The sequence below is a fragment of the Chelonoidis abingdonii genome, chromosome 1, assembly GCF_003597395.2.
Source record: "Chelonoidis abingdonii isolate Lonesome George chromosome 1, CheloAbing_2.0, whole genome shotgun sequence".
Taxonomy (NCBI): domain Eukaryota; kingdom Metazoa; phylum Chordata; order Testudines; family Testudinidae; genus Chelonoidis; species Chelonoidis abingdonii.
The window spans coordinates 32,547,334-32,557,730 of NC_133769.1; the positions used below are offsets into that span (position 1 = coordinate 32,547,334).

The 10,397-nt window shown below is 50.3% G+C and overlaps 1 protein-coding gene across 1 annotated transcript; it reads left to right on the forward strand.

Annotated features, from left to right (window-relative positions):
- Nucleotides 1-1,006: 1,006 nt before the first annotated feature.
- LOC116818191 (paraneoplastic antigen Ma1-like) lies at nucleotides 1,007-1,912 on the forward strand. The gene has a single exon (XM_032768932.1). The coding sequence runs from the start codon at nucleotides 1,007-1,009 to the stop codon at nucleotides 1,910-1,912; it is 906 nt and encodes a 301-aa protein (XP_032624823.1).
- Nucleotides 1,913-10,397: the final 8,485 nt, after the last annotated feature.

The window sequence follows — 10,397 nt, forward strand, 5'->3', positions numbered from 1 at the left end:
ATTTAGGTTTAATTGAGAGTCCTGTTACATGCTGCAGAGCTGAAATCACTGGTATTAGACCTATTTTTGGACACTGTCTCTATTGCAAGAGATTGCCCAGTGTGCACCAGTAGTGAGGTTCCCCCCCCAACAGCTGAAACAACTGAGAGCTGTGTCAAGTGTGTGGGTCAGGCCCTGAAGACATTTTGGCAAGTAGTCAGCAGGAAGGCTGGTGGAGAAGCCCTGGTAGAGAAGTGCTGCTAGCAGGGCAGCTGATGGAGGGACGTGGCAAGCAGCCAGCAAAGAAGCTGGTGGAGAAGCCCAGAGCTGAGCCTGCAGAAGCGTGGCAATTGGCTGTTGGGATGACGAGCAGTGCAGCATGTAAGGTGCCTCCTTACCCAGCCCTGCCTTCCACACGGCGTGGGAGGTGAACTCTGCAGATGACCCTCTGAATTCTGGGGTTGCACTGGCCAAGGACAGCGACTGTGAGTAGGGTACAGAGAAGGGACGGGCACAGTAAAGGGACCTTTGGGTTGCTGGACTTAACACCCTGAGGGGAAAAGGACACTACCCAACTTACTTGGGGGTGGGTCTTTTGCTCATGCTTTGTGTTTATGAACCCTAGTTGTGGTGTTTTTCCAAATTAATCCTGAGTTAATTCCGTCCTTTTATTAAAGGTTTTTGCTACACTTAGACTCTGTGCTTGTGAAAGGGAATGTATTGCCTCTTAGATGTGCCCAGGGAGTGGTGTGTAATTTTTCCAAATCACTGGGTAGGGGCTCGAGCTGGTTTTGTGTTGTATTGTTGAAAAGGAACCTCTAGATACTGAACCCAGCCCTTGTTGCTGCTGGCTCCACCTGGCAGAAGGGTTACATTTTGGGGGGGCTCATCTGGATACCTGGGAGAGTTCCCCTCGCAAGCACACCTTGAGTGATCTATTCAATTGGGAAAACCATTTTGTTATATTTTGGGGAAAACTGCAGTTTGTATAATGGCTGTACACCTGTTAAAGTATTGGTGCAAGGGGATGAATATTAACCCTAAGAACTGTCTTCTGGTAACAGGGATACCAGAGGCAGTTGATGAGGGCTCAATAGAATCTATTTTAAGGGCAGCCACTGAGTGCCTGAATAAGTGCAAAATGCATAGGTGCATGTTCATGAGGGAGGAGGAGGCTTTCCCAGTACTGTGTGAGCTACCAGTGGCTGTGGACCTTTTACAGGTTCCAAGCGAGATAGCAGTGGAAGATGGTGCGTGGAAGCTAAAAGCCATTGGGAGCCAGTCTCCACCAGCTTCTGCCTCCAATGTAGAGTTTTTAAAGAAAATGTCAGCCTTTCTGGGGAAAGAGGTAAAAACCTTGGCCGACATGCTGGGTCTGTTGGGCTTTGATCCAAGAGCTGCATGCCTGATGAGTGGGCAAAGGCTTTGGGGAAAAACATTAGAAAAGGTTGTGCAGCCCCACCCTGAATCAAGCCCCTATTGTAAACTAAGGTTATTTTCTGGAGGTCCCACTCAAATACCTAGGGAAGAAGGGTTTGAACCCTGGCTGGAACACACCACTGAAATGCTGCAGGAGTGGGCAGTACCTGGTGCTGTGAAGAGAAGGCATCTAGTAGAGTGCCTGAGGGACCAAGCACTAGATGTAATTCGCACCTTGACACTCAGTAAACCTGCGGTCTGGGTGAAGGTCTCCTTCGTGGCCCTTGATCACGCCTTTGGGAGAGCTGAGGGCTCGGAGGATATTTATTGCAAGTTCCTTAATGCCACGCAACGAAAGGGTGAGAAGGTTTCTGTCTATATACAGAGGTTTGAGAAATTATTACAGAGAGCCATCATGAGGGGAGCACTGGCTGTTGAGCAAATGGACCAGACTAGATTGGCTCAGATTGTGAGAGGAGTTCAATACCAGAACCCAATACTACTCCACCTTTGATTAAGGGAACGACAAGAAAATCCACCGAGTTACTCTTGGCAAATAAGAGGTCCGAGAGGAGGAGGAGAGGCAGGCAGCTGGTGAGGTTTGGGAGGTTCAGTCACACCAGGAAGCTGGCACAGCATCTATGCGAATGCCCAAGGCACTGATGTTGAATCCCCAAGAGGAATTTACCCGAGTGCAGGTCCTGACACAGAAGGTGGCTGAACTAGAAAATACCATTGATTCAGAAAAAACTTCAAAGTACAAGGAACCCCCAGCTTCCATGATCCAGAAGACTACATTTAGAGCTGCTGCCCCACCAGGCAACAAGGGAGAGGACAGTCCTTCTGCTACAGGTGTGGCCAGGGTGAACACACTGCTGCAAGGTGTCAGAATGAAGAGAATCCCACTCTAATATATCAAAAGGTGAGGACCACTTGGGGAAATTCGGGAAATGACCGCAGGACTTGGGAAGGGAGCTGCCTAGGGCCGCAGGAGTTGGAGGCTCCCCTGGAAAGAACCATACTGCCAGAATCCCACCAGGATTGATAGGACCTCGAGCAGAGGTCACTGTGAAGATTGAAGGGACAGAATGTAAAGCAGTGCTTGACACCAGGTCCCAGGTGACTATCATATTTCAATCCTGCTACCAGCAGATACTTTGGCATCTGCCTATACAGCCCCTGACAGGACTTGGCCTGTGTGGCCTCAGCATGGATGAGTATCCGTACCCCTACCAAGGGTATGTCACAGTGCATCTGGAATTTCCAGAGGAGGTGGCTGGGGTAAGACAAGAGGCCTTAATGTGCCCTAACCTTAAGGAGTCTCTGATGTATCCAGACTAATAGGGACCACCTCCAGTCTCTTTAAGGTACTTGCAGATTACTGCAGACAGCGAGCAGGGGACCAATAACTTAACTTGTTGATCCACACATATTGTGCTGCAGCCTACAGAAAAATTGAGGACACTAAAAAGGTGATGTCTGATTCACCAGTGGGAGCATTGAGGTACACGGGCACAACCCCCTTTGTGGTGCCTGCAATGACAGTAAAGGAGGTGATTGTCATGAGCACCTGCCTAAAAGGCAATAAAGGAACATTAGCAATGGTAGAGCAGCTGGCTGCGGGAGGGCTCCTTGAATGAGTGCTGGTTCCCAGTGGAGTCATAACCCTATCTGCTGAAGCCCAGGAAAAGGTGATTATATGGATTGCTAATGAAACAAGCCATGATGTGGTTGTGAAACATCCACAGAAGATAGCAGACCTCTTTGAGCCTGAAACCATCGTGAGTCCCCAGTGTGAAGCTGAAGCTCTGGCAATAGATCCTGCAAAGTTTGACTTTGGAGACTCACCGATGTCTGAGGAGTGGAAGGATCGCGTGAGGAAGAAGCTTTGCAAAAGATCCAAGATATTCTCACTGCGTGAGTGGGATGTGGGATATGCAAAGGAGTGGAACACCACATCCAGCTACAAGACCCCTGATCCTTCAGGGAGAGGTCTAGGAAGATTGCTCTCTCTGAGATGGAAGATGTGCAGCAGCATCTTCAAGAGCTGATCACGAATGGTATCATTACAGAGTCCCGCAGCCCATATGCGTTTCCCATTGTGGTGGTCCGTAAGAAGAGTGGGAAAATCCGGATGTGTATCAACTACTGCACCCTAAACAGGCGCACTGTACTTGACCAATACACCATGCCTCGGGTATGTGGCAAATTGCCAGTATTGTTCTCTGGGTCTTGCGCTCTCTCTTCTCTGGGGTAGGTTCAGGGCAATATTGCTTGCCTCTGAACCAGTTCTTAATCACTCCCCTAGTGTCCTTGGAGGAGGGGAGTGGAGAGGGAGGGACCTGGGCCCGCCCTCTACTCCAGGTCCCCGGGCGGGCGCGGGCTCCCAACCCAGGGCCCTGGGGTTGTGGCTTGAACCACTTGAGAGCGGTTTCTTCCCTGGGCTTACTTCCCTCTCATACCCGTCAGCTTTTTGAAGGGCTTTCGCTCTTCTGTCTCTATTTAAAGCCTGGGTGCCCCTACTAGGGTTCTGTAGCGGGGCTTCCAATCCACCGCAGCACTCTCCAAACCTTCTCATTCTCTCTGGACAAACTCTTTTCTTTGCAATCTGCACTTGCTCCAATCCAACCTTTCTCCTTCAACGTAACACCCGCTTCTGATGAAAGCAGGGGTTTATATCACCATTGACCTGGGAGTCACGGTGCTCAATGGCCACAGCTGGTTCTAGTTAATCTAAAGCAAAACCTTCCTCCTTGCAGGGATAAGGCCCTGCTACACTCTTATTGCTGCCCTCTGGCCCATGCTGTATCACATTAATCCCGCGCTCAACACCAACGGGTTGGGCTAATCGGACGACGAGCAGGTTGTGCGGAGAAGGCCAATCAGCGTTGCCGGTTGGCTTCCAAGCCTATGCTGGACCCGGATGGAAAGGTTGCAAGTAGAGGGAACACGCGCGTGCCTCTGGGTTCTCTTCCTTGTTCCTGAGTGCATCCACGGTGGAGCGGGGCGTGTGACTTCCGTCACACGATGGTCTACCGCCGCCCAGAGATCTATGCGGAGAGTCTCCATAAGCCATTTTAATCGCAGAGCATTCCCTTTACAACCAGCGTCTTTTTTTCCCTGGCGGAGCTTCCGGCTGAAAGGTACTTAAATGGGGGTCCTCTCCTCCACTTCCCATCTGGACCAGGATGCCCCGGTTCCACTCCGCAGGCGTCCGTCTGCAGATTGACTTCTTCTCGACAGTCTTGGGCCGATGATGTACCGGAATGGTAGATTGGGCTGTCGCAAGATCTGCCAATATTGCTGCATTCCGCCGCCTTTCTGTCCCACTTCACTTAATCTCGGGGGCCTCGATGTCTTTCGTCAGCATCTCAATGGCCCGCTCTTGTGCCCATATGAGGGCTGAATCTCCGATTAGTCATCCAACTATTACTCAACACCATAATCGCTAACTGACTTGCTTCTTCAGGGCTTGGCGGCCACATCTTGTATTGCCTTCCCTGTCATTGGTGCTTCCATGGGGCTTCACCACCCCTCTCCCTACGACATGCCCGAGGGTATTTGGCTCTCAGCTAGTCCTATCGCGCATTCAGAGGATTAGCGGTGAGACCAGCTTCGCAAAGCGGTCCAGCACTGCTTCCCTTTGCCAGGTGTGTCTCCCAATCAGGCTTGTATAACTATGGTCGTCTAGATAGGCGGCAGGCATAGTGGCATGGGGTCGTACTACTATCCATCAGTCTTTGGAATGTGGCAGGGCCCCATGGAGTCGAAAGGAGGCGGGACAGTGTACTGAACAGGCCATTCGGGTGTTAGAAAAGCAGTCTTTTCCCTGGCATCCTTTGGCCAGGGGTATTTGCAATTCCTTTGGTCAGATCTAGGTGTGGTTAGGTATTTGGCCTTCCTAACTGATCAACCGCTCGTCAATGCGTGCGGTATCGGGTAGGCATCGGAAGGTGGGATACTTCTTTAATTTCCGGAAGTCGTTACAAACCTCAGGGTGCCATCAGGCTTGGGACTAGTACGATCGGACTGCGACACTGGCTGTCGGATTCTTCAATTGACCCGAGTTCCACATTCTTTTCGCACTTCATCTAATTTCTTCCCTTTTAGCTTCGGTAATTCCGATATGGTCTTAGCGTCACCCTTCCTCGGGGTGCTGGTTGACATATTGAATGTTTGGATAGTGCTGTTCGACCTGGTGGGTTACAACATACGTCCTGGTTCCGGTGGATCATTTCCAATGACTTTCCATCCGTTGTTCTGGGGTTTAAGTCTGGGAGATATCTTTACTTGCTTCTGCGGGCCGTCTGCCTGAGGGTTAGAGCTCCTCGAGTGACCAGACATGTTCTCTGTTGCCAGCGGCTTCCAGGTAGTTGATGTGTTATATTTGCTGCTGGCTCTCCGCGGTCTGGTTGTCTAACCTTATAATTCACTTCTCCAATGGCTCTCCGACTATCTCATATGGTCCGTGGCCAACTGGCTAGGAGTTTGCTTTCTGTGGTCGGCACTAACACCATCACCCGCCCTTTCCCCCGGCTGAAATCTTTGCATTTTCCGCCCAACAGTTGGTAGTTATGTCGCTTGTGGCTCTTGGCTTTTTCTAAATGCTCCCGGTACTTCGGGTTACTCGAGTTATTCCGCTCTCGCATCGTGTTCACATGCTCAATAATATTTCTTTCCTGGGTTGCCGTTGTTCATCCCATTCCTCCTTGGCGATATCCAATATCCCGCGTGCGTCGGCGTCCATATAAGAGTTCAAAGGGAGAAAAACCCGTGGACGCCTGGGGAACTTCCGTTTATTAGCGAAACATTAGATACGGCAACGAGTGTTCCCAGTCCTTTCCATCCTGTGCTACACCTTCCGATATACTTTGAGGGTTCGATGACATCTTTCAACTAGTCCGTCTGTTTGTTGGATGGTAGACGGAGGTCCGAATGGCTTGTATACGGAGCAGGGCCATAGTCTTTCATTTTTTGACGTAAACGGGTTCCCTGGCTCTGTCAGGATCTCCTTAGGGATGCCCACTCTGGCAAAAACCTGTAGAGTTCTTTAGCTTATGCCTTAGCGGGCAGGTTTCTTAAAGGGATTGCCTCTGTATATCGTTGTGGCCATAGTCAAGGATTTGACTAGTACGTTTCGGTGGCCCGTGCCAACTTTTTCTAGTGGGCCCACTATGGTCCATAGCTATCCTCTCGAACGGGACTCAAGAATAGGTAAAGGTACTAGTGGGGCCCGCCAAGTGAGGTCGGGGGCTATGCAGCTGGCGCATTCAGGGCAGGAGGCACAGATATCACTGGACTTCTGCTCATATTCCTGGCCTAATCAAACCTTCTTATTATTCTATCCAAGCGTCTTGTCTTACCCTAGATGTCCCCCAAATAAATGACTGTGAGCTAACTCTAGTACGGCCCTTATGTGTTTCCGTGGGACTAGAATTGCTCTACTTCTTCCTCGTATTTGCTCTATTCTGTACAACAGATTCAGTTTGAGCCACATCTCTCTCTTACTGGAGTCAGGTGCTCTAATTGGCCACTGCTGTTTTAGTTAATCTAAAGCAAACCTTGCTCCCTTGGCAGGGAATAAGGCCCCCTGCTAACACCCTTATGCTGCCCTCTGGCCATGCTGTATCACAGGTACAAGATGCCTTGGATTGTTTGTTGGGGTGCCAGTGGTTCTCTGTGTTGGATATTACCAGATCCCTATAGGAGAAGAAAATAAGAGAAGACAGCCTTCATTTGTCCTTTAGGGTTTTATCAATTTGAGCGCATGCCCCAAGGAATTTCTGGACCACCTGCTACATTTCAGAGTCTTATGGAGAAAGCAGTGGGAGACATGAATTTACTGCAAGTACAAAGTCACCATCCAACATGGACAGTGGGCCCCCTGCAGCTAACCTACCCCTGCTCAGCACATCTGAGAGTGAGTCTGAGGAGAAAGACACTACCATGGTGTATCCTAGAATGGAAATGAGATTTTGGTCTTGATCAGCTGAACTGAGGGATAGCGCCACTTCTTCAGACCTAAACCCGACGGCAGAAGTATTTAGGCCCTTTGCTGGCACACCCGTGCCACCAGTGAGACTGCCCTGTGATGACACATCTAGGTTATTGTACAGTGGAGACATACAGGTGGAAGGTGTCCCAGATGCCTTCAACCTCCCACTATTAGAGTCAGAGATGCAGGGGCCTATGCCCATAGCTGAGGGATCCTCAAAAGGACCTTCATCATCCCTTGCCCAAGAAGACGTCCCCTCTACCTCTGCAATGCCCACTCTTAATAGGTGGGAAAGGGTTATAGGGCCAGTAAGTCGGTTAATTTATGATGCACCTGGGGTGGTTAGTGAAGAACCAATACACTTAGTTCACAGGCTTGTGGAAGCCATAGGGGGTTTCCTGAGGCCCTTTGGGGGGAACTAATGAATTTGGTATAATATGGCGCGTGATTTACCAGGACAACAAGTTCTTGGCTGGGGAGAGGATGTAAGCAGAGTCTGAATGAACTCTCCCCCTGACATCTAGTGGTGAGCTGTGGAAAAAGACTTCAGAAGCTGATCTTGTTTGCATGGACACACCCACCCTGCCTAGGTGTTCAGCATGATGGGATTGCTTGCCCAAATGATCACTTGTGGCTGGTGTTGGATCCTCATTTTCTCCTGTTATTGGAGCAGGAGTATACAGTGTGTTATCCTTGTTGTGGTTAATAGGCAGTCGAAGATACATATACTGTAGGAAAAGATCCTTAGGTCCTATTCTGTTCATCTCAGATCTGCTTAGACTTCCATCAGCGAGGAGAGAGTTATGAGGAAGGTGGTGCTCGACTCACAAGATTTTTTGAATGGATCCTAATTTTTCTAAGCCGCTGGTATAATGCAGATAACCCTGAATATACATTGGACATTGGACAATTATATAACAACGACTATTGAACGCTGATACTATTTCTGAAGGAACTCTTTGCAACTACAAAGCTCACCATCTCTGCTATTATTAATATGAATAATGCTGCAGCCTGCTTGCTTCAAATCGGATGAATTTATGTCTGTATGTATATTGATCTTTTTAACCATACTTTCTTTTTTGTTTTTAATAAATTTTTAGTTTAGTTAATAAGAATTGGCCATAGCCGTGTATTTGGGTTAAGATCTGAAACATTCATTAAGCTGGGAGCTGTAATGTGCCTGAATCCCTTTGGGATTTGGTAGAACCTTTCTTTTATATATGATTTGCACAAAATAAGATTTATAAGAAACATTTTCATTCACCAGTATTTCTTGGAATGATGATGCGTATCACCCTGGATGTTAAGCCTGAAGGCTGGATCACTTTTTAGTAGGAAACTGTAGTTGTTTGGTGACCTTTGATAATTTAACTAATCCAGTAGCGTAATAACGAGAAGTTTTTCCTAGGTTTATCGCTTAGTGAACTGAGCTAAACTCTAATAAGTATTGGAATATCGCACAAGCTTTACGGGGATTGTCTGGCCAGTCCATTACTCTTATTATCAGTGCAGTTTTTACATCTGCTTCTTATCAGTACAAAATGCTACATTAGCATCAAGTGACCATAGCTAGCTCCCCCCACTAGGACGGCCAGTCACATTACTGGCTGCACCCTGACCACGCCTTTCCCTCTCACCGGAAATAGGTCTTCACATCACTTTGTTCCGTGTGAACAAGCATTATTCCAGGCACCTGAGGAGGGTGGGTGATGATAAAAGATCTCGTGTGGCACAGGTAGGAGTGAAAGTCGTGGATAGGGATCACACCACGATCAACTAGTGCAGGATGATTGCCCCATTGCATGGGCCCTGCAGGCAGAACCAGGTCTTCACCCAGGTGCCAGACACCGCAGTGCGTGCCCCCCACACTGCGCGGACGGACCCGGGGGGGGGGGACAGCGAGGCTTCAGGGGTACGAAACCCCATGTGCACCTGCGGGAGCCCCGCTGTGATCTTAGTTGGGAAGAACGCTGCAACAGGAGATAAACAGGGTGCCGTCGTCAGGCACCTCGATTGCACAGTGCGCCATACGCGGCCTCGGGGGCCGGCGCCCCGCCGGAGGCCCAGGGGGGCGCGGGGGCGGGGAGGATGTCAGTGGAGGGGAACTTGACGGCGAGGGCCTCACTCTGGTGCTTGCTGAGGGCGGGGACCAGGGACCCCGGGGAGCCTGGAGCAAAGACCGAGGCCAGGGACGCTGCGCCTCAGCAGTCATCCTCCTGAACTACGAGTCCCAGCATGCATTGGCGTTCTCTCGGCCATCCGCACGCCGTCAGCAGGGTCACGAGGTTAACCTCGTTTAAACCTACCAATGAGGAAGCTCGATCTGTTGACAGTTCTACGTGCGCCTGGCCGCCAGCATTCAAAATGCGATGCTGCTGCACGCCGCCTTCCCTTTTGAGCAAGCGGGGGGTCGCCCGCAGCCCTAGGGGTGCACGTTTTGGCGGGGCCGGGGAGGCCTGAGGCGCGTGCGCAGCGTCGCGGGACGGCCAGGGGTGAGTGTGGCCAGTGGCCATTGTCGCAGTGGGCCCGGGTAATGGGGCAAGCGGCGGACTGGGGAGGGGGGCGAGGGGCGAAGTTGAGGGGGAGGTTCCGGGGGGGGTCAAGCAGCAGGGGGGCGGAGCGGGTTGAAGGAGCGACGGCCCCCTCCGCCATGGGGTGAAGGAGCGGCTTGGGGGCAGGCCGCCTCCCCCCACGTGGGGCGAATGGTTGGGGACTTAATACGCAGACTAAGCTGCTAGCAGAGAGGCTGGAGCTGAAGGCACTGTTTGCCTTAGTCACGTAATCTCTACAATTTCCTCACGCCCTCAGAAAACAACTTGTAACCGAACCCTAATCAATGTTTGAATTCTGCTAAGCTGGGGGGACAATTCTAACTTTGCTTACCTGGGAGATGCATTTGGTGCTTTCCTTTCCATGAATTAAAGGAGTGCGCCTATCTTCTATAAAATGGACCACGTTTAATCTTTACTGTGGAGAGGCCCACTTGATTTAGTTTTCACTA